The 25,613-nt window shown below is 61.9% G+C and overlaps 1 protein-coding gene across 1 annotated transcript; it reads left to right on the top strand.

The window, feature by feature from the left end:
• Nucleotides 1-22,438, top strand: MAP2K3 (mitogen-activated protein kinase kinase 3). The gene is made up of 12 exons (XM_030861111.3): nt 1-188; nt 12,444-12,510; nt 12,811-12,859; nt 13,615-13,728; nt 13,824-13,943; nt 14,546-14,662; nt 15,557-15,608; nt 16,763-16,890; nt 17,336-17,413; nt 19,680-19,819; nt 20,899-20,944; nt 21,419-22,438. Exons 1-12 carry the CDS (start codon nt 140-142, stop codon nt 21,500-21,502), a joined length of 1,044 nt encoding a protein of 347 aa, XP_030716971.2. The 5' UTR covers nt 1-139; the 3' UTR covers nt 21,503-22,438.
• Nucleotides 22,439-25,613: the final 3,175 nt, after the last annotated feature.

Here is a 25,613-nt window from a genome sequence, read left to right on the forward strand (position 1 = left end):
GCCGCCCGCCGCGGACGCGTACCGGCCGACGCCCTGCTAGCCGCCCGGGCCACCCGCCCGCAGCCATGAGCGTGCTCCGCCCGGGCCGAGCTCGCCGCCCCCTGGACTAGTCCCGCCGCCGCCCCGACCCGCCTGCACCATGGAATCTCCTGCCGCGAGCCAGCCCGCCGGTGTGCCCGCATCCAAAGGTAGGAACGCCCGGGCTGCGGACCCGACCTCTGCGCGGTCCCCCGGCCTGCACCCGGGCAGCTCCCCTGCCCGGAACGCCTCCCTTAGGTCCCGGGCCCGGCCGGACCCCAGTTTAGGCCTTGGGGCTGCACCCAGGCCCGAAGTCGGGAGAGGGTCTCGTTCTGATCACCCCGTTCCAGGTCAGGAACCTTGCTTGGACCTCCCACTTTGGGCCTTAACTGCACCTTGGACAGGAACTCTCCCAGTCTGGGTCTCTCAGCTGGACCCAGGTGGGATTCACTCTGATCTTGCATCCAGCCCCCTTCCACTCCCGGGTCTCAGGGCTGTATCCAGTCTGGGCCCCCAGTGGTGCTCCCCTGCTGCGGATCTCTCTGTAAACGCCCCCTCCCGTGTGGCTGCCCTGGCCACGGTCCAGCTCAGAGCTCCCCGTCCTCTCCCCCAAGGCTCTCCACCCTCCTAGGTCACACATTGCCCCATCCCTGGCGGCCTGCACCCCGTCCTGCAGCTCTGTCTGCAGCCCTGTCTTCCGGGGAGCCTCTCTTGGCCTCCCACCCCACCCTACTGCATGGCCTCTCCATCGGCTCCCTCATCTGGACTTGCAAGCTTCTCTGTGCACCGGGGCGGGCGGGGGGGCGGTGCTCACCTCTGACGCTGCCTGTGGGTCCTGGGCTGGCTGCCCGGTGGGTGCTGGCCCTGCGATGGGCTTGCTCTTGTTTTCTGCAGGCAGCCGGCCTTCCTGGAAATGTCTGTGAGGTGGCGGCTGCGGCAGCAGGCTTTGTCATGCAGAGGGGGAGGATGAGACTTGGAGGGCGAAAGGGGGATTTTTTTTGGCAGGAAGAGGAAAGGATGTTTTTGGCATGTCGGAGTCTCAGCGGGCTGGGCTGTGTGAGAGAGTTCCAAACCGGACGCAGCCGTAATGAATGGGCTGCCCGCGGCTCGCTAACTTGCTGTCTCTGGGCCTCGGTTCCTTTATCACACCTACCTTCCGTGGACTCCTGGCGTAGGATGTGAGACAGTGAATACTAAAGAGCTCTAGGCAAGTGTGGGTGATGAGATGAAGAGCTCAGAGGTGCTGGGGAAGGGGTGCTTGCTGCGTTTTATTACTGTTACCATTCTTCTCGCTGGAAAGGCCTCAGCCATGTGGGATCCAGGCCTTGCCTCTGTTGGGCTGTAGCTGCAGAGTGAGGGGGAGAAAGGTAGCGGCTGGCACTTAGGGGGCCCCTAATCAGGGGTTGTCTCTGCCTCTTTTTCTCTGCGGTTGGGGGAGCCCAGGCAGCTGGAGGGCTTGTGGGGTCCTGGGGAGGGTGTGGGTCCTTCGCTGCCCCTGCTCCTGGCGGCTGCTGTGGCTGGGGCCAGAGCCCAGCCAGCCGGGTGGGCAGGGTAATTACGTCTTACATAAGTGGGAGGCCGGATCCCTGACCATTGCCCAACCACTGTGAGTAACCCAGGAGGCACTCGAGGGGGAAGACGGCTGGGGAGGGACTTGGACTGCGCAGACCTCGTGGAGCTTGGGAACCGGGAAATCAGACACTTCTTTTCCCCAGATCCAGGTGTAGGCCTGGCCTGGCCTGGCCAGCGCTGTGAGACCTCGGGCAGGTCCATCAGCCTCTCTGGGCCACAGTGTTTTCATGGGTGGAAAGAAGAGGTTGGAAGCAGTGTTTGTTTTTGAAGGCCCTTCAGCTCTTCCAGGCAGGGAATGCCTCATCAAAATAAAAAGTAAAGTTGCAGGGTTGGGAAGGGAGAAGGGTCATGGGTGTGAAGGAATAAAGCACTTTGGGGAAACACTCAAATGCTGTGTGACCTGAGTCCCGGCATTGCCTTCTCTGAGCCTCTCTGCAGAGAGAGAGCCGGGATGCATTTCCAGTCTGTGGGTCCAGGTAACAGATGATATTGGGTGGGGACGCTGTCATCCTCTTTGGGGTCTGTGGCAGCATGTGGTGGGGAAGCCATAATGACCTCTTGCCAAAAATCCCAAGAGCTCCCACTTACCGAGGTTTTTCCGTGTGCCGTGCGCTAGCCCGTTTATTGCTCACAGCCCCATTCGCAGACGAGGAAGCTGAGGCTCAGAGGTGTTCATTGCCTTGCTTGAGGTCACACAGCTGTGACAGATGGAGCTGCTGTTCTAGGGCTCAGCGCTCTTCTGTGTCCCATTTCTGTGATGGGTGCTTGGGCTGAGCTGGTGGGATGCTCCCCCTCCCCCGTCACACTTCTGTTCTGAGGCATCTCCTCTAGCCCATGCCTGACCTGGAGGACGGACTGAGCAGAGGGGATGTCTCCTGTGAGCAGAGCCCTTTATAGCTGGCACGTTTCATACTCTCTGCGGTCCGGCCCATTTGTCAGGTGACAAAACTGAGGTCAGCTGGGAGGAGTGGCTTGACCCAGCCCTCCGTGTCCTGGGCACAGGCCACAGTCTGTCCTTCTCGCCACCTTCTCGAGGAATTTGGACCAAGCAGGATGTGGTTGGTGCTCGACCTTAGGGAGCTTTGCCTCTAAGCTTCCTGCCCTGCAGGGGTGCCCTGCCCCGTCCTCCGTGCCACAGCCCTTGGGAGTTTTCCGGGAGTGCGCGAGGCCCCAGGCCCTACAGCCCTGCCGTTTTCCCCGCTTCCTCGCCCACATGCCATCTCTGCCTGGGATCAGAGGCCGAGGGCAGCCGCGGCCAGAGGGCAGGGGCACGTTTGGTCGGCACAGTCTGGGTCTGCTGCCTCTGGCCACGTTTGTCCTTGGGGTGCCCCCACTGCACCGTGAGTGCTGCCCCCGTGGGCACTTCCTGGTTGATCCTCAAGTGGCTCCCGGATGCCTGACGGTGACTCTGAGGCTGCAGGAGCACCGCGTCCCGGCCCTTCCTGCTGTGCAGCTGCCCTCCCCTGACCTGCCCTGTCCTGTCCTGTCCTGGCTCTCGGAAAGATTGGAAGGTGGCACTTGGGGACTTCCCCCACCCCTGGCGTGACGCACAGGAAACTATCCGCCAACCTGTGGCTCAGGGCCTGAAGGGAGCAAAGTTCTCAGTCGCTTGTGTGGGGAGAGGGCCGGGGCAGCGGAAGGCTTCCGGCGTGAGTCAGCGGGCACTGGGCGCTGACTCACCCGTGGGGCATGCCAGCCGGCTGGCTGCAGCTTAAAGGGCCAGTGCCTGGCCGCTGGTGGGTGGGAGGGGGCTGGAAGTCCCCACCTCTCGGGCAGCCTGTGGCCCGGAGCTGGGCACGGAGGTGGCCCCCCTCCTGGACCTGGGATAGAGCCGGGAGCCCCCTCCTGGCCCTGCGCCCACCCCCCCGGAACTTCCTCTGTTAGGCAAGGGCCCTGCTTCCTCTGTCCAGGGAGCAGCGGCCGTTTCCCGCCCTTGGCCCAGGGCCTCCTCCGGCTCCGATGTGCTCCCGGGGGCCGCGGGCGGCCGAGGAGCAGAGGTGGTGCAGGGTCCCCTGGGCTCTTGGGAGACAGGGCTGTGCAGAGGTGAAGACTCTGCCGTCAGATGCCAGCTCAGCCCCTTCGCTGTGACATTGGACGTCCGCTGCCTGCTGTAAATGCTTTCAGTCCCCTGGCACCGCCCGGCTCTCGGATGTGAGGCCTCGGTTTCTTCACCTGCAAAATGGGAGTGGGAACCCTGCGTGCCGTCTTGCCGGCAGCCGCGAGGACAGGTGTAGACAGCCTCATTCCACTCTTACTAAGTGTCGGGTCCTGGGAACAGCGAGACTGCCCTCTGCCCACAAAGAACCTCAGCGAGACAGGAAGTAGGGCAGAGCCTGGGCTCGGGGGTTCGAATTCTCACTTGCTCCACTGCTTCCCAACTTCCTCACGTGCCCTCTCTGACCCTCAGTCTCCTCTTCTGTAAAGTGGGAGAAAACAGCCCCGCACAGGGTGGTGGTAAAGGTGGGAGATGGTGTTTGTCAAACAAATGTCACCTGTTGTTATTTTCTCATCGTTACGGTGGTTCAGTTGTTCGTTGCTGGATGAATGCCAGCATGGGGACCTCTGGTGATGGACTTGAAGCTCTGTGACACGACTCTGGCTGCAGGGCCCTGTAATGGCAGCTAGAATGTACCAGGTTCTTTCCCCACTGCTCCCCAAGCTGGAGCTGGGAGCTTCATTGCCTCTTGGGCCTTCCTGGGGAGGGCTCGCGGGGAACGGAGAGGACGGCGGGCCTGCCTCGGCCTGCACATCGGCGTCCCCTGCAGCATGGGGGCGTGTGGGACCGGGAGTTGGGAGGGTGGGAGCCTCCTAGGCCAGCCCCTCAGTGGGTGGAGCTCCGTCAGGGCCAGGCGGGGCACCTGCTGCAGGAGCGCAGGGGTAGGTGGAGAGCGCCCTAAGCGCGGAGCGGAAGGAGGCCGCGGGGGAGGTGGTTCTGAGGGTCCAGCTCCAAGGCCTCTGTGTCGGTGGGCGGCAGGGCTGAGCTGAGTGGGGAGCAGCTGGGCGGGGCCTAGGCCGCTGTGGGGAGCATCGTCAGCGTCTTGGGAGGGGACACTGTTGGGTCCCAGAAGAAGAACGCCACGCAGGGCCCTGTCCCAGCTGGGTGCGGCGACGGGGCGGGCCTCCCTGAGCTCAGCTTCCCACGCTGGGGCTCATCGCCTTCCCGGGACTGGCCGGGCCTCTCGGTGTGGCCCCTGTGGTCAGGCCTGCTTCCCCAGCAGTGGCCGTGGAAACCCCCCGAAGACTCTTGTAAAGGGCGTGAAGAGCAGGCAGGGCTGGGAGGCAGCCCCTCTGCAGCTCAGACACCACGCTTGGGCCCATGTTCCACCCCAGAGGGGGTCACCAGGCTCACCCTGACAGGGCTTCCCTCTGCCCCTCCCCCCAGTCCTGGGCACAGGTCCCTGTCACCCTCCCCCTGTCCTGAGGTCCTCTCTGGGGTGTCCTTGCAGGCTGAGCTGGCATCCAGGGGCTGCCCTGGCTTCTCTGGGAGGCGTGTCCAGTCGCCCCTCTCCCCTGGTGCTCGCCCTGGGCCGCTCTGCACTGGCCCTTCTGCCCTGTCAGGGCAGACACCGGAGGGATATATGGAATGTACCTGTACGTTTTAAAGAATAAAGAAAAGTGAATTCTGTATACCCAACACCCAGCTAAAGAAATCTCAGCTTACTGTGCGCCTGCAGCCCTTCAGCGTTGCCTCTCCCTGACAACCGTCCTGATGCGTGTGCTCATCATTTCTGTATTATTGTTTTCTTTTTTTTTTTTTTGCGGTACTCGGGCCTCTCACTGTTGTGGCCTCTCCCGCTGCGGAGCACAGGCTCTGGACGCGCAGGCTCAGCGGCCATGGGTCATGGGCCCAGCCGCTCCGCGGCATGTGGGATCCTCCCGGACCGGGGCACGAACCCACATCCCCTGCATCGGCAGGCGGACTCTCAACCACTGCGCCACCAGGGAAGCCCTGTATTATTGTTTTAAATCAAGCCCTAATGTACGTGTGGTGTCGTTAAGCTCACTGGCCTGCAGGAGCCCCAGGCCGGTGTCCACGCCATGGTCCGTGGGACCAGCATTGGTGTGTAGCGGTGTTGGGGGAGCGGCTAGAGCTGGCTGGCGATCAGGCGCTGCACTGCGGGGGTGATACCGGGACCTGCGTGGAGGATTCAGCGTGTTAACACGTGGCAGCACTAAGTATGGGGCCTCAGGGTTAGCGTGTCTGAGTGCCTGCAGCTGTTATTACTGTTGCTTCAAGTGAACGTTCAGCCCAAGCGGCGCAGTGCTCGGACTGCGCAGCTGTACCACAGCCCTGAGTTGCCTCGTCTGCGTCACTGTGCAGCTTCGAGGGTTTGTCCTAAGGTTTGCACGAGCCAGTGGGCACGAAGGGACAAGTGAAGGGCCTCGGATGTCCGCGGAGGTGTTTGGGTGCCACCAGGAAGTAAAAAGGGGGCCACGGTGCATCGCTGTGCCTCCCTAGGTCGCTGCTTCCCCGGCGTTGGCGGTCAGCGGCTGCTGAGGCCTGGATGGGAGGCTGCCCGAGGCCGCTCGGCGTGGGCGCTGGAGAATGTCTCCTGCCCTTTGTTCTTCTGTGCACCTGGGTCTGGGCCTCCGGCCCACGCCACCCCCTCTCACTGCAGCCCAGCTCGTCCCGGCCCGAGTTGCCCTGCGCAGACCCGGATAGTGTGGTTGGACCGTTGCTGGGTGAGTCTGCGGGCACTTCCAGCCCGAGCCCCCTGCCTGGATTCCCCCGCTGCAGAGCTCTCCAGGTTGCCTCCTCTTCCCCGTCAGCCTCAGCTCAGATCTCACCTCCGCAGGGTCCCCTGCTTCCCTTTTCTTCAGAGCACTTAGCACTGTGGAAATCGACGTAAATGGTGTGTACCCGGACTTTGTTAGTTGGCTTTGTCTGTGGCCCTGTCTCTCCCCAACCCCGGGCGTCTAGGGCCGGATCGTTCTGGCTTGTGGGGCAGCACCTCTGGCCTCTACCCACCAGATACCAGTAGCATCCCAAGTTGTGACAGCAGAATGTCTTCAGGCTTTGCCATGTGGCTGTGGTTAGAGCGTGATCCTGGGAGGGCGGGGCCCTGTCTGCTCACTGCTGAAGGGACGGATGCTGTGAGCTGGGTGGGCTTGGGACCCTCCCCACGGGCTCTGCAGATGAGAAGGGCCCTGGAGGTGGGGGGGACGAGGGATGCCGAAGGCCTCTGAGGCCAGGGCCTGGCCCGGGGGCCACCGTGCCGCTGTGGGGGCACAGGGCAGGGCTGCTGGGTTGAGCGGCCCCCCGCCCAGCCTGGCACTCCCCTGTGGGCTCGGTGCTAAGGGCACCGTGGCGGGTGCGGGCCTGGCCCGTGGAGGCTCCCAGGAAACGGAGAGCCCTCCCCTCTGCGGGACCTTGGGGAAAGGCCACTGCAGAGCTGGGGAGCCGGTGTGAGGGGACGTCCCTCCTGTGCCTGCCTCTCCCCCCGCAGAGCGGTAACGGGGGGATCACGATATCGGGGGTGGGGGTGGGCCTTGGCTTAGCTTGGTGCAGGTCAATGTACTGCCCCCCGAAAGCCTCCGCGTCTCGGGGCCTCAGCTTGCCCACTTGAGCAGTGGGAGCGGGTTGGCCTGGTTGGTCTCTCTCTGTGGGACCCCCACAGGATAGAGGTGGCCAGCTGGGGGCAGGGCCAGGCGGGGGCGGGGGCGTCCTTGGACATCTGGCCTCTGACACCTCCGTGGTGGCATGCGCTTACTTACCTGATGGGCACGGACCTGGGGGACCCTGGACGTCTCCAGCAGGATTGGAAAGCACGAGAGGCACCCCAAATATCCAAAAGTAGGAGGCGGGAATAACAAAGTGGGAGCCGGTGCTGCTTTCGTCGGGGAGGCCACGGATGAGACAGAACGTGGCGGGATGTGGGGCTCCCGTGCGCGCGAGGCCCGGCAGGGCCCGTGCTGCGGGGCTGTCTGCCCTGCCCCCCGCCGCGGCCGCAGCCTGAGAGCCGGGCACGGCCGTTTTGTTGGAATCTCCCCAGGCCCCGCTCAGGGTCTGCTCCCCACCAGACGCTTGCTGTGACCTCGCCTGGTGCCTCCTCTCCGACCCTCTTGGTGCAGCAGACCCGTGAAGACGCTTCCGGGGCTGCTGAGGGTGTTGACAGAGCGGCCGTCGGGGCTGCGGGCCCCGTGTTAGCTTGGGTCCCACGCGTTTCCAGGCGGCTCAGTCTAATCTTCCTCGCGCCAGGACCACTAAGGCAGGGGACTGGACCGCGCGGGATGCGCTGATACCCGTGCGAGGTCGGTCCGTTGTCCCCACGTCACGGTTGAGGCCCAGAGAGGTGAAGTCGTTTGCCTGAGGGCGCCCAGGTAGGAAGTGGCAGCTTTGCGGTTCGAGCCCGGGCCGCCTGGCTCCAGAGTCAGTGCTGCCGCTGAGATGTACCTACAGGGCTGTGACTTGTGTGGAGCCGGCTGGACGCGGGAGAGCCAGTTAACAAGGGCGCTTCGCTGCACTGAACAGGCAGAAGCTGAGGCTCGCACGTCAGCTGGGACAGAGTTGCAGGGAAGCGCATTCTGGGCAGAGGGAACAGAACCAGGAAAGGCCCTGAGCTGGGAACGACGGTGGCTCATCAGGTCATGGCTGGAGTCCTCGTGGCCTCCTGTGGCTCCCCTGGAAGGCCGGCGCGGACGAGGACACAGGCACCCGGTACTGTGCGCTCCTGCACCGGGAGCTGGCGGGCTCGTCGTGCTTTGCTGGTGGCAGCCCACAAAGTCTGTTTGTCGTGGTGACAGTCGCCACAGTGGCCTGCACCTGGGCAGCCCTGGCCCGGAGCAGACGGTGGGAGGGGCCGGTGTCCTGTTTCTGGCCGCCCCGCAGACCCAGCTGTGTCACTCTAGATGTAGGCCTGGGGACCCTGACAGGCAGGGGGGCCTCGCCCTCCTCCCCTCCCCCCCACCAACACTGCAGCCACAGGCAGGGAGACTGAAGCTTGTCAGGGGGACGTTCCCAAAGCCCGGGGCGGGCTGTGGGTGTGCAGGCTGAGCCCAAGAAAGGTGGAAAGGGGGCTGAGAGCAGAGGAGGCGCAGGAGGGCCTGCGGCTGTGAGCCCCGGACACCCCCACGTGGATTGTTACCTTTTAACTTAAAATGTTTTATTTTCTGGTTACAAAATAGCATCAAGTCAAGAATAAAAGCCACCCGTATTTCTCACTCCTTAGCATGGATTTTTTCACCTCTGCAGAGGCGCTGATGATAACTGTGGTGTCCACCTGTGGGCCAGTAGAGGGCCGCCTACTTTGTGCCTGACCCTCGGCCTTGCCTTTTCGGGTGGCAGGTGCACCTCCGAGCGGGTGAGAAGTAGAGGTGCGGGCAGGAGGGCGCTGTGCCGGGCTCCAGCCGGGCTGCAGAGCTGGGCTTCCTCTGGCCTGGCCTGTGGCGTCCGCACGCCATGGACCCCTGCGCCACCTTGGGGCCTGGTGGTGACTGAGTCTGACCCGGGGCAGCACAGGAGTGGCCTCAGGAACTGAAGCCCCGGCTTTTCTGTTTTCCTCTTGGCGTGTGGAATGTGCTGGCTTCCCTTGGGGGGGCGTGACAGGCCTGTCCCTTCCTCCCTGCAGGAGGGGCGCTGTGAGCCGCTGGCCTGGCCTGTTGGGGTCTCCAGGTGTGACTCCTGGCCAGACCCTTGACTAACGTGCAGTGACTCCACCTCCGAGCCTTGGTTTCCCCAAGTAAAATGAGGCTAAGAGCTCCTCCTCCAGGGTCGTCGGGGCGTCTGGAGGAGATGGGAAGGGCCCGTGTGTGAGTGGCAGGTTGCTGCTTCATGGGCGAAAGGACTTTGGAGGGAGACCCCCCACCCTGGCCCCTGACAACCAGCCACCTTGCCTCGTCTGTAAAATGGGACGAAATCTCTCCACACACAAGGTCACGATTGGGCAGCTGGCACACCCCCGTGCTGGGGGCAGGCAGTGGCGCCAGTCAGGTCCTGGACGGGCCCTGGGGGTTCAGAGGTGGTGAAGCAGCTCGATGCAGGCTGAGCGCTGTCCTAAGTGCTTTATCTGATAACTCTGCAGGGAGGTGCTGGTTTTTTTGTGTGTGTTTTTTAAAATTTGGTTGTGCTGGGTCTTACTTGCGGCAGGCGGGCTCCTTAGTTGTGGCATGCGAACTCTTAGTTGTGGCATGAATGTGGGATCTAGTTCCCTGACCAGGGATTGAACCCGGGACCCCTGCATTGGGAGCGTGGAGTCTTAACCACTGTGCCAGCAGGGAATTCCCAGGAGGTGCTGTTTTTGTCCCCATTGTATGGATGAAGATACTGAGGCCCAGCCTGTAAGGGGCAAAGGTGGGATTTGAACTTGTGGCAGAGAGAGCCCATGCTTTTGGCAGCAGGGTTGCGCGAGAGCCGAGCCTGGTGTGGAGTGAGCAGGGGCCCCAGCTCTGGGGCTGTGGGCTGTACCATCGGAGCACTGACTCGGCCGCAGGCCCGGGGCCGCCTGGGTCAGGGCCTTTGGCCGGGACTGAGGCTCTCCTGCCGGCCGCCAGGGCACAGACGGATGCACCTCAAGCCTGGCATCTGGGGGCCCCTGGGGGTGTTTCTATGGAGAGGCTGCAAGTGTCTGCCTACGTCACCCACCGTGGGGTAGATGCTGGGACCCCAGCCCCACCGGACTTTTCCAGGTGGTTCACCCAGCTCTCAGGGCAGCTGGGCGCGGGCCTCGTCTTCCCAGGGGCACTGATAACCCCTCCTATCATGGACAGTGGTGGCGGCCCCGCCCCCGCTGCTGGGCCGGAGCGCGTGGGCCTGTCTGGATTCACAGATGAGGTGCTGAGGCTGCGCAGCAGGGTGTGCTGGAGGCTTGATCCAAACCCGGTTCAGAGGTAACTTCAGGAGGGTGTGCACAGGGTCTCCTGGCGCCCTGTGCGCACCTGCGGCACGAGGCACGGGGCCTTGGGCGGGAGGCGGAAGGACGTGCCTGCGGGAGAGGCACATGGGCACCGTTTCTGCTCCGGGTGGTTTTGGGAAGTCCTGGTCGAGTCCCAGGTCGGCCCAGGGCGCTCGATGCCGATTCTTCTTTAGCACCGACCGTGTGCCGGGCATCGGGTCGCACTCTTAGCTGGCCAGAGAGTCCTGGAGAGGCGACACTTCTTGTCAGTCCCTGGCGGTGAGGGGTGAGGGAGGCGTCGCCGCGGGACTCAGGCCCACCCCGCACCCTGGGGGGTGGGAGTGGGCTTCCTGGGGCCGTGTGGTGAGAATGTGCACGGGCTGCGGCCTCCAGGGTGAGTGGGTCCAGCCAGAGCTGGCCCTGCCCGCGCCTTGGGTGGTCTTCCTCCCCTGGGACGTGGACCCCGCCAGGCCCCTCTCACCTCCCACCCTGTTGGCTAGAGCTGGGGGTGGGGCTCCTCACAGATGGGGATACTGAGGCCCAGGGGCACTGCAGTGTGCCCGGGGCAGTGGGCAGGGGCGAGATGAGGCCATGGGTCCGTCCTCCAGGCCTGGATATGCCCTGCTTTGGCCCCTGCAGGCCTGCTGGGCTTACTTCCCGCTTCCCCAGGAAGGTGGGCCCCCAGGAACCTCCCCCGCTCCCAGCCCGGCGTGAGCCTGGGCGGGGATGCCGACAGCATCAGGGGTAGCTGTGGGTACAGGCACCTCAGCCTCGCCGCCTGTCCACGGGGAGGGCCGTGTGGAGGGCTGGGGAGCTGGCCCCGAGCACAGGCAGGCTTGGCGGCAGTGGGAGCTCGGCCGATCCAGCGCCCTCACTCCACAGGGGACGTCCTGCCCTGCCCTGGCCAGCCCCGGCTGTGGAACCAGCACACCCGGGTGCACATGCGGTCCTTTCCTGACTCACCTTCCTGCCCTTGGCCCTGGCCCCGTTTTCCAAGCTGAGCCGGTGCCCTGGAAGGTGGTATTTGTCCTCATACTTTGTCCAGCTGGGGCCCCTTCTGGGGAAGCTGAGGCTGAGAGGGGCGGGGCGCCTGCACACAGGGTCCCGGCCCACGGGCCTGGCTGTGGACACCCCAGGCCGGGTTGCATGCGATGCCTGCTGGCAGGGCCCCCAGCCTGCGTCTGCGCTCCAGCACGACGGGTGGGGACGTCGAGGCTCAGAGGCGGGGTGGGCGGCAGAGCCGGGGCTCCGGCTTGGTCGGTGCCCCCCCACCGAGGTTAGCACTGCACGGGGGTGGGGTGGGTAGAGGCCCTGCTACCTTCCCAGGCTGCTGGACAAAGCCCCACACGCTGTGCGGCATCAACACTGCAACCTCCTGTCCCCCGTCTGGAGGCCGGAGCCCACCCAGGTGTCACAGGGCTGGTCCTGCTGCGGCCGTGCCGGGAGGAGCCTCCCCAGTCTCGCCCCCGGGACTGCAGACGGCCGTCTTCTCTGACGCGTGTGTGTCTCTGTGTCCAAATTTCCCCTTTTTCAAAGGGCACCTGTTATGTTGGATTAGGGCGCCACCTTAATGACCTCGTTTTAACCTGATCATCTTCTGTAACTCTCCAAATAGGGTCATGCTTGGAGGTACTTGGGGTTAGGACTTCAGCTTTCAGGGGTTAGGACACAATTCAGGCCTTCGGGAAACTTGGGACATAGGACTCTGCGTGGGTGGGAGCGTGGGGGCCTTATGGGGGCCGTGGGGGCCAGTCTGTGACGGTACGTCTTCCTCGGAGGTGCCGTCTCTTCTCAGGTGGCTGTGGGGTGACTGTTCCAGGAGGACTGGCAGGGCTCAGGCCCTCCAACCCAGGCTGGGCACGTCCTCTGGGCTCCCGGAGGCCCCGGGGCCCCGTCACGGCGCCGATCTCGCTGACCCTCGGCGTCTGTGTCTGTGCCGGGACCCTGGGGCTCCTGCCTGTCCCGGGAGACGCTGACTGAGCAGTGGCTGAGCGGACGCTCCCTTCTCTCCCTCCCATTTAGGAAAGTCCAGGAGGAAGAAGGATTTACGTATCTCCTGCGTGTCCAAGCCGCCGGCGCCCAGCCCCACGTGAGTTGGCCTCGGGTTCCCCCGGCGCCGCCCAACGGCCTCCTGAAGGGGCCACCGTGAGCCGGGCCCCTGCCTGGGCAGCTGCGGGGGCCACGGGCCTCGCACGTCCGCTCAGGGCCCTGCTCTCCCGTTGAGGACAGAAGGCGAGGCCCTGGCCGCGTCTGCGTGCTGTACCGCGTGCTGCCCCGCACACGCTCCGTGGCTGGGGGTGGGGGCTCCCGGGCAGGATGTGCACCAGGCTGGGCTGCCCGCTCAGGAGGGCGTGGCTCCCCGGGCTCACGGCCCCGCTCCTCCCTGCAGGCCCCCCCGGAACCTGGACTCCCGGGCCTTCATCACCATCGGGGACAGGGTAGGTGTCGTCGGGCCCTGGGAGGTGGCTGCGGGTGGTGGACAGAGCTGGGCTGGGGCGGAGCGCCGGCTCCCCGCTGCTGACCAGTGGCCCGTCTGGGGCAGAGGTGGTGGCTGCCTCCCGGGGCCCTGGTGAGCCGGAGCCGGCGTGGAGCGCCCCGACCTCAGAGGAGTGGTGCTGAGCGCACAGTTCCCTGGCCCTGCCCTCGGGGCTGGTGCTCGGGCACCTGCGTTTCACTCGCACTTCCTGATGGCTTGGGAGGCCCGGCTTGGGGACCGTGTGTGGACCACAGGACACGCCGAGGCTGTCCCGTTCGTCCCCTGCTCACTCCTTTTTATGGCTGCTCCCTGTGAGGTGAGGCCCTTCTGTTGTCCTGTCCGTGTCCCCGGTGCCTGAAGCAGGGACTTGCGTGTAGTAGGTGCCAAACGAGTGGTTCACTCTGTCCACCTGAGCGGGGCGGGGCGAGAGGGAAGGAGCATCTCTCAAGGGCCCCACGCCGCTGGGAGCACTTCCCAGGCCGGCCTGCTGACACCTCCCAGCAGCCCTTGGAAGGAGGTGCTGTGCCTGTCCTGTAGAAGGTGAGGGGAGGCTCAGAGAGGTTAAGTGAGTTGCCCCAGGGCACACAGCGGAAGTGGTTGGGGCAAGATTTGAGCACAGGTCTGACTGGCTGGCAGTCCTCTCTTTCTGCTGCCCCAGCATCTCCACTGGCGCCTGACTTGGCCCCCGTGAACCCTCTCTCTTCTGTGTCCCCCAAGAACTTTGAGGTGGAGGCGGATGACCTGGTGACCATCTCGGAGCTGGGCCGAGGCGCCTACGGGGTAGTGGAGAAGGTGCGGCACGCCCAGAGCGGCACCATCATGGCCGTGAAGGTGAGCAGGGCCCCCAGCCCGGGGCTGTCAGGGCCGGGGGCACCGGGGGCCGCGCGCCTGCCTCCCAGCCCCTGACCGCAGCCCTCGCCCCGCAGCGCATCCGTGCCACCGTGAACTCGCAGGAGCAGAAGCGCCTGCTCATGGATTTGGACGTGAACATGCGCACGGTCGACTGCTTCTACACCGTCACATTCTACGGGGCCCTCTTCAGAGAGGTGGGCCCTCGGGGGGCGGGCCCGGGGGCTGGGGCTCAGCCAGGCCCAGGCCGTGGTAGGGGAGACACGAGCCTCACCACAGGCTGGGTCAGAGCTGGCAGGGGGCCCAGGGGCTTGGGGGTGCCCCAGGGGGTGCTGCACCCAGCCTTCTCAGAAGGCTGTCTCGGGTAGGGGCGGGCGGTGGGGGGCTGGCGGAGGAAGGGCCCGTCTATGCCCCGAGCTGTGGGGCGGCGGGGGGGCGGGTGTGGGGCTGAGGCAGGAGGGGTCTGCAGGGCCGGGGCATGGGGCTGAGCTGGCACAGGAGGTCCCAGAAGCCCCCACTGGAGGGACACAGTCACTTCTCTCTGGAGCCTGCCGTGGAATTAGGGGTCAGATGAGGGAGCGCAGAGGTGACAGCGGGGGTGGGGGGCTGCCGTGTGGAGCCAGCAGAGTGGGCAAGCCTCGGGGGAAGGGGGAGGAGCTGGGAGGTTGGGGCATCCGCAAAGGCTGAGGGGTGTAGGTGTGTCGGGGGCGCTGGCCGGCTCCGGGGAGGTGGGCATGGGAGGACGCCGGCCCAGGCAGTCCTGGGCGGGCATGGCTGAGTTCCCGATGTCCACGTGCAGGGAGACGTGTGGATCTGCATGGAGCTCATGGACACATCCCTGGACAAGTTCTACCGGAAGGTGCTGGACAAGGACTTGACGATCCCAGAGGACATTCTCGGGGAAATCGCTGTATCTGTAAGTGGCTCAGGCCCTGCTGGGGTGGGGGTCCTGATGTTGTTGTCTTGGGCAGAATCGGGCCCCCAGTGTGGCCCCCAGCTGTGGCCCTGAACCTGGGCGGCTGCCCCTCGAAGCCCAGCTGCCGCCACCCTGGACCAGAGCCTCCCTGCTGAGGAGACCGGGGCGCCTGGAGCCGCACAGCTTTGGCAGAGCAAGGCCCTCTGGGGCCACGAGAAAGGACTTGGTGTTTACAACTTCCTCATGCCCGGGACGAGGCCGCTCTGGGGCAGCTCACAGAGGCATGGTGTCGGGGGAGGGGTTCGCATCCGTGCTTGCCTCCTGAGCTTGCATGTTCCTAGGGCAGGGCGGCAGCCCCGGGCATGAGCGCCCCGGCAGCCAAAGCAGAAAGGGAAATGGAGTCAGCGAACCAGCGGTCCTTCCTCCTGACCGCACCTGCGAACGTGCGAACATCCCCCTGGCGTTGAATCAGGGTCTTTGGGGTCATTCCTGTGGGGAATGGCTCCGAGCATGTAGCCCACTGACTGCTGAGGGAGGGAGAGGAAGCAGGGAGGCTGCAGAGGGCTGGGTTCTACCAGGAGCCTGGTAGGGGAAAGGGACGGCACCCTGGGAGCTCCTAAGTCTGGGACTCTGCAGGGTCGTGGGCATGTCACTTGAGACCCTTGCCCACTCAGAGCAATGCAGGAACCCAGTGCGTCTGCACCAAGGTTGCTGGGACCCCACAGCAAAGGCTGGGATGTGGGCAGGGCCTAGGGTAGTGAAGGGTTGGGTGTGTACCTGGGAGAGGGCGACGGATGGCCCTGGGTGGGGTGTCTTACAGCTCTGTCATTGTTGATGCAACCGGGAATCACAGCCATCCGGTCTCTTCCCCCCTCTTCCTGTTCCAAATGCCAGATTGTGAGGGCCCTGGAGCACCTGCACAGCAAGCTGTCCGTGATCCACAGAGGTCAGTGCCCAGGCCGGCCGGCGGGAGGGGGCCTGGCTGCTCACACACACGCTCTTGCCCGGTCCTGCTGGGCCCGCACCGCCAAGGCTCAGAGGCAGCCGGCTCTGACGTGCCTGTTGGGTCAGGCGCTGAGCCTGTTGCCCGGTCCAGGCCACTGTCCACTCCTCCCAGCCATTTTCCTCAGCCCCCAGGCCCAGTCCCAGTTCCACTGGCTGGTGCTCCGAGCACGGATGGGGTGGACCGTTGTCCTGGGAAGGCTGAGCCGTCTTGTTTTGATGTGTTGTTTACGTGTCCCAAGACACGCAGGGGGCTTGTGTACCGCTGCGTGAATCTGATCGTTGTTTACGCTGTGTAACCCCCGCACATCAAGGTGAAGGTGTTTCCAGCCTTCCCTGCCCTCCCGGCAGTTCTCAGCCCTTCCTGCTCAGTCATGCCCCCAGCCCCCCACGCCCTGGAGCCGCACTCCTCTGATTTCCCCACAGTGGGTTGGTTTTGCTTGTTCTCAGCCTCCCGCTTGGCCCGCTGATTCTGAGACTCACCCAGGCAATGTACGTCCTGCCTCTTCATCTGGGTTCTGGGTGCTCTGCTTTTCCAGACCAAGTTCATTAGGCTAAGCCCCCTTGACCACTCAGTGGCAGGTTGTCACGGAACCTTCGGCCCTTTTTCTGGGCGTCTGTATCCACACAGAAGTCCCCATAGAAGGCAGCAGAGATGCGTGTGTGTGTCCTGTGTGTGTGCTCTCTGGGCGGTCCCTGCTGTGTCCTCCAGCACACTCCATGTCCACCTCGAGTCCGGGGGCTCTGGGTTCTCCCGCAGACCCCTCTCCTGTGTTTTAGCTGCTGCCCTGCGCTTCCTGGACAAATCTGCCGACCCCTCTGGGTGGGCATGGGGTGGTTTCCAGTGCCCACGCTGTCAGTGACGGGTCCCCCTGGAGCCTGGGTGGACCGCAGAGCTAGAGGTTGTGCTGGGAAGTGGCGGCAGAGTCCCAGCTGGTTGGCTGCAAAGACATGGTCCCGGGCGAAGCCCCAGAGCCCTGACCTCCTCCCCTAACTGTGGCTGGAGCCCGGGGCTCCTGGCTGTGTGGCCACCAGCTCTGACCTGGGCAGTGGGGGCCCCACAACCAGGAGCTGAAGGGCGTGTCCTGCCCCTGGCAGACGTGAAGCCGTCCAACGTGCTCATCAACAAGGAGGGCCACGTGAAGATGTGCGACTTTGGGATCAGTGGCTACCTGGTGGATTCCGTGGCCAAGACGATGGATGCCGGCTGCAAGCCCTACATGGCCGTGAGTGGTTCCTGGGCCACCCCAGGAGGAAACAGCCAGGCTTGGCCACCCCCGCCATGTCCTGTGTCCATCAGGGATGAGGCCTCCCCAGACCCCGAATTTCCTGCCGTTGGGGGCAGAGGGGTCTGCTGCCCGGCCCTTTCCACCCCTTTCTGACTGGCCCCGTGGTGCCCATTTGGGTAATAAGTCTCACCTCAGGGAGGTGGCTGGTGGGGCCTGCGGGGTCCCACCCCTCCCCCAGTGTCCCGAAGGTGGGACCCCCAGGCAGGGCAGCTGGGTGGCAAGACTCAGGCCTCCACCTTGAGACCCTGGCCCTCGCTGGCCTCAGCTTCCTCATTTGCCCCGGGCGAGGTGGGATGGGTGAGCGCTGGCCCCTCGGTTTGGGGTGGGGAGGCCAGACCCAGCTGAGGATGCCTGGGCGACCCTGCTCTGGTCCCTCTTACAGCCTGAGAGAATCAACCCGGAGCTGAACCAGAAAGGCTACAATGTCAAGTCCGACGTCTGGAGCCTCGGCATTACCATGGTACCACCTGGGGCTCCCTTGCTACTTGGGAGGGGCTGTACCAGGTCCTTGAGCTTCCGGGGCCTGGGAAATAGTTTAGCCTTGGACAGAAATGTTGGTTGGCTTCACAAACTGAGGAGAGACTGTGTCATCAAAAATTACGGTGTCTTAAGGGGAGCATCTGCAGGTGCCTTATGCCCGCCGTGGGGTGAGGGGCAGCTTTACATGTTCTCGACGTCTCTGATGACTCGTCCATTGGACTTTACCCGGCGCTCGTGGCGCTTGTCGAGAAATCACAGTCAACCCCAAATTAAGTGAGCTCCCTGTACATGTGGCCCCCTCACGATCACAGTGAGACTCAGCCCTGGCGCTGGACAGTCACACTGCTTCTCCACGTTTACTGTCACAGATAACATCGTGCTGTGCATCTCTGTGCCCAGAGGCTGTTGATATTTTTGTGGTTTTTTTTTTTTTTGAGCTCCTTAGAAAAAATTACCAGGAAAGGAATTACGAGGTCCAGGGTTTGGACACTTCTCTGTCTTCCTACTTGTAAACTCTGGTGGTCCTTCTCTGCTGCCCAGGCAGGGTCCTCACTTCTGTGTGTCGGAATCATTGGAAACTCTAGGAAAAAACGCAGGCTGAGTTTGTCCTGTGAAAACCCAGGGTCACACCCACACGCACCGCACTGTACCGCCTCCATCTGAGGGGTGCATTTGTGTCTTGGCTGGAAAGGGGCCTTTAGCCTAACGGGAAGGTGCTTTCTTAGCACAGGGACTAGCGATCTGTTTGGGTGCCAGTCACCACCAACAAGAAGCGTTTGCTTGAGCTGAGGTCTCTTCTGTTCACTACGGTGATCACTTGTCAGGGAAAGGGGCCTGGGTGGACCTGCTTTGTGTTTTCATCTCAGCGGTCAAAATCGGAACCCAGAGTTTGCTGTGAGCTGCCAGTCTTTTTTAAAAAATTAATTAATTAATTAACGGCTGCCTTGGGTCTTCGTTGCTCTGTGCGGGCTTTCTCTAGTTGCGGCGAGCGGGGGCTATTTTCGTTTCAGTGTGCGGGCTTCTCATTGTGGTGGCTTCTCGTTGCAGAGCATGGGCTCTAGGTGTGAGGGCTTCAGTAGTTGTGGCTCACAGGCTCAGTAGTTGTGGCTCGTGGACTCTACTTTTCGTTTAGGTGTGCGAGCTTCTCATTGTGGTGGCTTCTCTCGTTGCAGAGCACGGGCTGTAGGTGCGCATGTTTCAGTAGTTGTGGTGCACGGGCTCAGTAGTTGTGACTTGCGGGCTCTAGAGCATCAGCTCAGTAGTTGTGGCGCATGGGCTTAGTTGCTCTGTGGCACGTGGGATCTTCCCGGACCAGGGCTCGAATTCGTGTCCCCTGCATTGGCAGGTGGATTCCTAACCACTGCACCACCAGGGAAGTCCCGAGCTGTCAGCCTTTCCCACAGATGACTGCTGCCAACTGCAAGTGAGGCACCCAAGGCACAGGGAGGTCTGGGTCTAGTAGGAGAGATGAGGCCATGGTAGCCTTGTGTCCAGTGAGTCAGGGAGAAACAGTGATGAGGTCAGAGCTGGAAGGCTTCCTGGAGGGGGAGGCGTTGGAGATGGGCCTTACAGGTATTGGTGGCTGGGCAGTGGGGACTCTGTGGAGGAGGAGGGGCCTGTAAACTTCATTTCCTAATGGAGTCTGGTGGATTGTTGCACAGTCCAGTAGATGAAACTCATGGTCAAAGGCAGACCTCACAGTCTAACATTCCTTCTGCAAACACATGAGAGTCATTTCATTTCCTGTTTGTCCTTTCAGTAATAACAACAGCCCAAATAAATGGCAGCAGACGCTTAAGTCACTGTTGAGACATTAGGGAGTGGGGAGTGGCCTGTGGCAAAGGAAAGGGAAACTGGTTGCCTATCCGAGTTCCTTTGCTGCCAGCAGCCTGTGGGAAAGCGTCCCCAGGTTGGCAGCTCCTCTGATTTCTTCAGATTAGCTGAAACCTGGGTTTTCATGTACAATCTTCTGAATTCAGATTGTTTGAAAACCTGATGATAGCTAAGCCAGTCAAAACTCAGGGTTGGATTTGCTCCATGAGCCATAGCTGCTGGCCGGGTCAGAAGAACTAACTACTGGTGTCCCCTTGGCTTGCATCTTTGGTATGATGTCACCTATCAGCCCCTGGACCTGCCTCACAGTCCAGCTCTGGGTGCTGGACCAGGACAGGCAGGATCTGTGAAGGCCCTGCTTCCGCGTGCAGAATGTGGGTGCATCTGACCCAGTGCCGCTGTTTCCACTGCAGATCGAGATGGCCATCCTGCGGTTTCCTTATGAGTCCTGGGGGACCCCGTTCCAGCAGCTGAAGCAGGTGGTGGAGGAGCCATCCCCGCAGCTCCCAGCTGACCGCTTCTCCCCCGAGTTTGTGGACTTCACTGCACAGTGGTGAGTCTCAGCCCTGCCTGGACCTCTGGGCCTCCCCAAGCCCAGTCAGTACCCCTCCCTGTCCTGGCCAGATCCCAGCTCCTCCCTGGGCTTGGTCTCCTTCTCCTTTAGCAAATAACCCCCAAACAACATAGCATCAAAGTAAGTAAGGCAGAAATAGTTTGAGTGCAAGGAAAATTTGACAAACTATGGTCCTAGTGGGGAGATTTTAATATAGTCCCTCTAGAAATGGACAGATCATGAAGATAGAAAAAGAAAACAAAAAGCATATGGAGGATTTAAATGCATAACAAATTTGCTTTCATTGCTGTTTAGAACTTCATATCAAATTAAAGAATGCCCACAGGATCCTTATAAAAATTAATTATGTTTGAGATTACAAAGGAAATAGAGGAAGAGGCAGAAGGCAAAGCCATATAGGCCACGTTCTCTGACTGTAATTAGCTGGAACAGGAAATCCATAACTGAAGAGAAAAAAGCTACATGCAAATTAAAAGTAAATTCTTCTAATGCACTCTTGGGTTATGAGAGAGATTTAAATAATAAAATTATAAACTAGTCAGAAGTGAAGACGATGAGAATATAACATGTCAACATCTATGTGTTGTGGCCAAAGAGATACTCAGAGGAAAATTCGTAGCCTTTATTTCTTTTATTGGAAAATAAGAAAGACTGGAGACAAGTGAGCCTGGCAGACAGAGTCATTTTCTCCCAAGACCCGTGGTAGGGGGTATCCCGATTAAGGATACCAAGTAAGTGATTGTTAATGTTAGCATTTTGGTATTGGGATCATTGCAAATTCCCTAGATCACTATAGAGACAAGAAAGCTAACACCCCAAGAGGCAAAGAAACTTGGTCCAAATCTCTGTAGTTTGCACCATGGATCCCACTCCGCCCTTGGAAGCCCCCCCAGAACAGTCCGGCCCCTTCTTCCCTGAGCCCAAGGAGCATGTGTGTCCCCTTGCTGCCCGGGCAGGGCTGAACCCAGACTGGCTTGGCTGGCCTGGATGGGCTGGACTCACTTCTTCCCTGCCAGTCTGGCCCCAGCCTGCCCTCAGCCTGCCCTGTTCTGTCCTAGCCTGAGAAAGAACCCTGCGGAACGCATGAGCTACCTGGAGCTGATGGTGAGTGTGGGCGGGACTCTCTGGGAGAGGGCTGCATCTGTGCACAGCGGTGGGCAGCTCCTCTGGCTTGCCTGGGCATTCACTCCTAGGAACTCCCGTCACTCATGTGTACCCTGGCTCCCTCCTCCCCACTCCATGCCAGGCCCTGTGGAGGGAGGCAAAGGGCAAGGGGGGGCAGGTGGACCATTTTCTTTGGAGGCATCAGGGAAGGCTTTGCAGGGGAACTGGGCCTAGAAGGGTGAATAAGGATTTACCCGCTGAGGGACAGAGGCCTAGCGTGCACGGGGAAGAGTGAGTTGAGGGTGGCTGCGGGGGGGCTGAGGAGGAGGCCGTGAACGTTGCCTCTAACAGGAGGGCTTCTGGGGGGCAGAGGTCCTGGAAGGATGACTAGGAGTTTGCTGGGCAGGAGGAGCATGTGGGAGCACCTCCACCTCACCCCCTCCAAGGTGACTGACTGCCTTCTCTCCCCATCAGGAGCACCCTTTCTTCACCTCGCACAAAACCAAGAAGACCGACATCGCTGCCTTTGTGAAGGAGATCCTGGGAGAGGACTCGTAGGCGGCGGGGCCTTGGACCCACTCTGGCCCCGCGGCGCCGCGCAGCCCTCTGCTGCGGCAGTGCTTGCCCACACCCATAAGCTACTGCCAACCTGGCCTTGGGCACCCGGGAGGAATCCAGGGGGCTGCTCCTGCCTGACAGGCTGTCGGTCCCAAGTGCCAAAGAACCAGACCATCGGGGCCCTCCGGTGCCTCTGCCCCTGCTGCTCCAAGGACTCTGAGACTCTGGACTTGGAGGGGCCAGACGCCCCTCACAGAGAAGGCAGTGGTGCCTTGTACAGGCCGCTGCCTTGGCCCGGCCCTGGCTGCCACCCAAGTTGTATATTTTTTTATCTCTCGACTGAATGGACTTTGCACACTTGGCCTAGGCTGGCCACACCTCTGTCCCGGCATCGGTAGGGGGACCCAGTAGGGGGATGAGCCACGTGAATCCCCTGGAACCCCCATGAGGCAGATGCCAGAGCCACCGAGGCCTTCACCCCAGCACTGGCAGACGGGGCTCTAAGGGCACCGGGGCCACCTCGCCCCTGCCTGCCGCCTCTAGGGGTGTTGTTTCACTTTTATTTTTTTAATTTATCCTCTTGATTTTTTCCTTTTGCTTTGTGGGTTTGGCTGGTTTTTCTTGCATGGTTTGGAGCCGATCACTTTTCTGTCACCTGCTAGGGGACCATCAGGCTAAGACCTGCCCTCTCTGCTCAGGCTGGGGTCTCGGGGGATGGGCCCAAGGTCTCTGCTCAGAGAGGCGCTAGGGGAGCCATCCAACTCACTCTCCTTGGGGACCGGCTCGACGGGGGCTGTGGATTTGCTTTTGGTATTGTTTTAAAAAAAAGAAGAAAATATATTTTTTTGAAGAAAGGACTTGCCCGTCCAGGGTCCTGTCCCTGATTGGCTGGGGCAGTTACCTGATTGCTGTTTTAATTTAAAAAAAAAAAAGTGGGACAAAAGGTCGTGTGAGACTGTGTGTCATAGCGGCGAGCCCTCCTCCTGCTTAGTGACGGCTGGTGGCCCTGGAGGGGGGACCCCTTGCCCCGGGACAGGGACACGGCAGCGTGGTCAGGGGAGTGGGGGCCTCTCACCTGCCGGGGCCCTGCACTTCCACATGTGAGGACGCGAGGCTGCCCCCAAGGGCCGTGATGAGCTGCCAGGCCCTTGCTGAACACTGGACAGAGCGGCAACACAAGCCCAGTCCCGAGGGGCCACCTCTTCCCCTGGCATTGACGAGTGCATTGCCAGGTGCTGCACCTGGGCCTGGGCCGTCACCTCAACTGAGGGGTAATGTCGTCATTCCTAGATGAGAAAACAGGCCCGGAGAGCCAAAGTCACTTTCCCAAAGCCACATGGCTTGTGAGATGGAGAAACAGGCTTGGGGACAGGTAGTAGCCCCTACGGAGGGAGTGGGGCAGCTGGAGGAAGGCATCCTTGGCAAGATCCGGTCTGGCTCCGTCATCCTCGGGGCCTGGGCTGGGGCAGAACGGGGTAGAGGCCCGCTTCCATCAGACTGAAGCAGAAGGGGATTTAATAGCTCATGTAAGCAGAACTGAGTCTGGCTTCAGGCATAGTGGGATCCAGGAGCCAGGTTAATATCCTGTGGAACTTAAGTCTGCCTTGGCTGTTTCCTCTGTCTCAGTTTCACACTCCCCACACAGGGCCACGTCAGGACTCAGTGGCTCCCACCAGGTTAGCAAAGGGGCCCAGAGCTGCCACCGAAGTCCCAGGGCCGGCTCTTCTCAGCTAGGAAGGGTCATATGCTCATCCCCAAGCCCATCTCAGGCTGAAAGGACCCAACACAGGAGAGTCAGCCTCCCTACATCCCAAGGTCTGAGGACTAGCCTTGCTAGTCCTCCCAGGGCAATGGGTGTGTTCCCACAAGGAGACACGGATCCCCTGGGGTCCATCTCCCCTCTGCCTCGTCCACCAGCCCTCCCAGCCTCTGTTCGGCCAGAGGCAGAGTCTGCTTCTCGTCCCCAGGTAGCCTCAGTCTGGGACAGCCTCTACCTATAACCCTCCCTGGCACAGCATTTAACAGCTCCAACCTCCTTCCCACGTGAAGGCTGTTCGCACCTCGGGGCCTTTGCGCTGATTGTGCCCTCTGTGTGGAACGCTCCTCCCCATCTCCTTGTGGCCCCCTGCTCACCGGTTCCTGTCTCCCCTGTCGCTTCCCCAGGGAGGCCCGGCACCTGGTCCCGTCGGTGTACTAACCTCTCTCTGAATTATCTGGGCCGATCGGACCCGCCACCATCGTGTGCTCAGTGCCCGCACCCGGGGAGCGCTCAACCTGTGTTCAATGAAAACACTAGTGAATGAACACACGAAAGGAAGGACGAGGGCGTGAGTCCTGAAGGTGCGCGCGGGCGGATCGCCCTGCGTGCGAGTGTGGCTCCGTGTGCACACACGGCCTCACACACACACGCCCACGAACGCACACACGCACGCGTGTCCTCCGCGCGCGCGCAGGACCAGCAGACCCAAGTCCCGGCCGCGGCCCCGGCCCCTCCTCCCTCCGCGGCCACCAGGAGGCGGCAGAGCCCGCGCTTCGACCCCGCGGCCCCGGAGCGCCCGCCCCCAGCCCCACCCGCGCTTGGGCCTGGAGAGGGCGGTGTCTGGGTTGCGGGGAAGGGGTCGGGGGGACCCTCGCCGCCCAGCTCTGCGCCCCGGACTGGAGCCCAGCTGGCGGCCCGCGCGCGTCCGTCCTCAGCGTTGAGGCCCGGAGGGGAGCCCGGGGCCGAGGGAGGGCGACTCCTGACGCACGTTCTCCTGGGTGCACAGCGCTCTACAGCTGGCAAGTCATCTGCAGTGTCCACAGGACTGCGGTTTACAAAGCCCAGAGCTGTTTACAAAACACAGCTTACAGAGTAATGTATCGTGCACAGGGCCTCCGCAGGATTATGAGGCGCTTTACAGCTCAGCAAGTGGTTCCCAGTTTGCCAAGCCCTGGCCATATTAGAACGTCAGCGTTTGTAGGTTCCTCTCGGCATTAGTGCAAACACGGTTGTTTACAGGTTCGGGTACTATTTAGGGGACGCTTCGGCTTTTACAAAGGGTGTCCAGGCATCCAAGCGGGAGAAGCCAGTGTGCAGGTCACTGACATTTACAAAGCACGTGCCAGTGCCCAGGCCCTTGACAGTTTATTCAGCCCGTGATTGCCGCGCGTGGCAGGGGCCCCTTCCCTGTCCCTAGGCTGTGGGGTGGCGGTCATGGGCACAGGGACCAGATGGGCAGGCAGGGCCCTATCCCAGACCTGGGGTGAATGAGTCTCCCTGGACTGACAGCCACATGGTGGAGGTTCCTGTACTTTCTGTTTCAGTTACAGCCACGAAAGCCTCCTCGACCGCCAGCATTAAAAATACAGCGTCTAGGGGCTTCCCTGGTGGCGCAGTGGTTGAGAGTCTGCCTGCCGATGCAGGGGACATGGGTTCGTGCCCCGGTCTGGGAAGATCCCACATGCCGCAGAGCGGCTGGGCCCGTGAGCCATGGCCGCTGAGCCTGCGCATCCGGAGCCTGTGCTCCGCAACGGGAGAGGCCCACATACCACAAAAAAAATAAATAAATAAAAATAAATTAATTAATATAAAATACAGCGTCTGGGCCTGGTTGAGAGCAGGAGGTGGCCTCTGAGGGAGAATTTGGCGAACTCCCTTCTGGAGGCCAGGAAAGGCGGCTTTGCTTGTTAGACACCAGCTCGGCCTCCCCTCTCCTCAGAGCCCTGCTGTAGCTCCGGCCTCCCTCTGGCCCCCACCAGCCAGCCCTCCCCCCACGCCCCCGCCCGTACTCTCCCTTGCTCCCTGTTCTGCAGCCATGCCGCGCTCACCTGCCTCAGGTCCTTTGCACTAGCTGTCCTCTACTGCCCAGAGCGGGCTCCCCGAAGCCATCCTCCTGGCTGGCTCAGGACACCTCTGCTCACCTCCTCAGAGATGCCATCTGCTCAGTGAGGCCTCCCTGACCACCCTGTCTCTCTGTCCCTTTGCCCTGCTGTGTTTTCCTCAACCTATTTATTCACACTCTTGTCTGCCGGCCAGCTCCCTCACTAGACTGGGAGCTCTTCTAGGGCTGAGATGGGTCTGTCTTTCTCAGAGCCTGGCATGGACGAGGGTCAGGCAATGACAGAGGAAACA

Source organism: Globicephala melas, chromosome 20, assembly GCF_963455315.2.
Source record: "Globicephala melas chromosome 20, mGloMel1.2, whole genome shotgun sequence".
Classification (NCBI taxonomy): Eukaryota; Metazoa; Chordata; class Mammalia; order Artiodactyla; family Delphinidae; genus Globicephala; species Globicephala melas.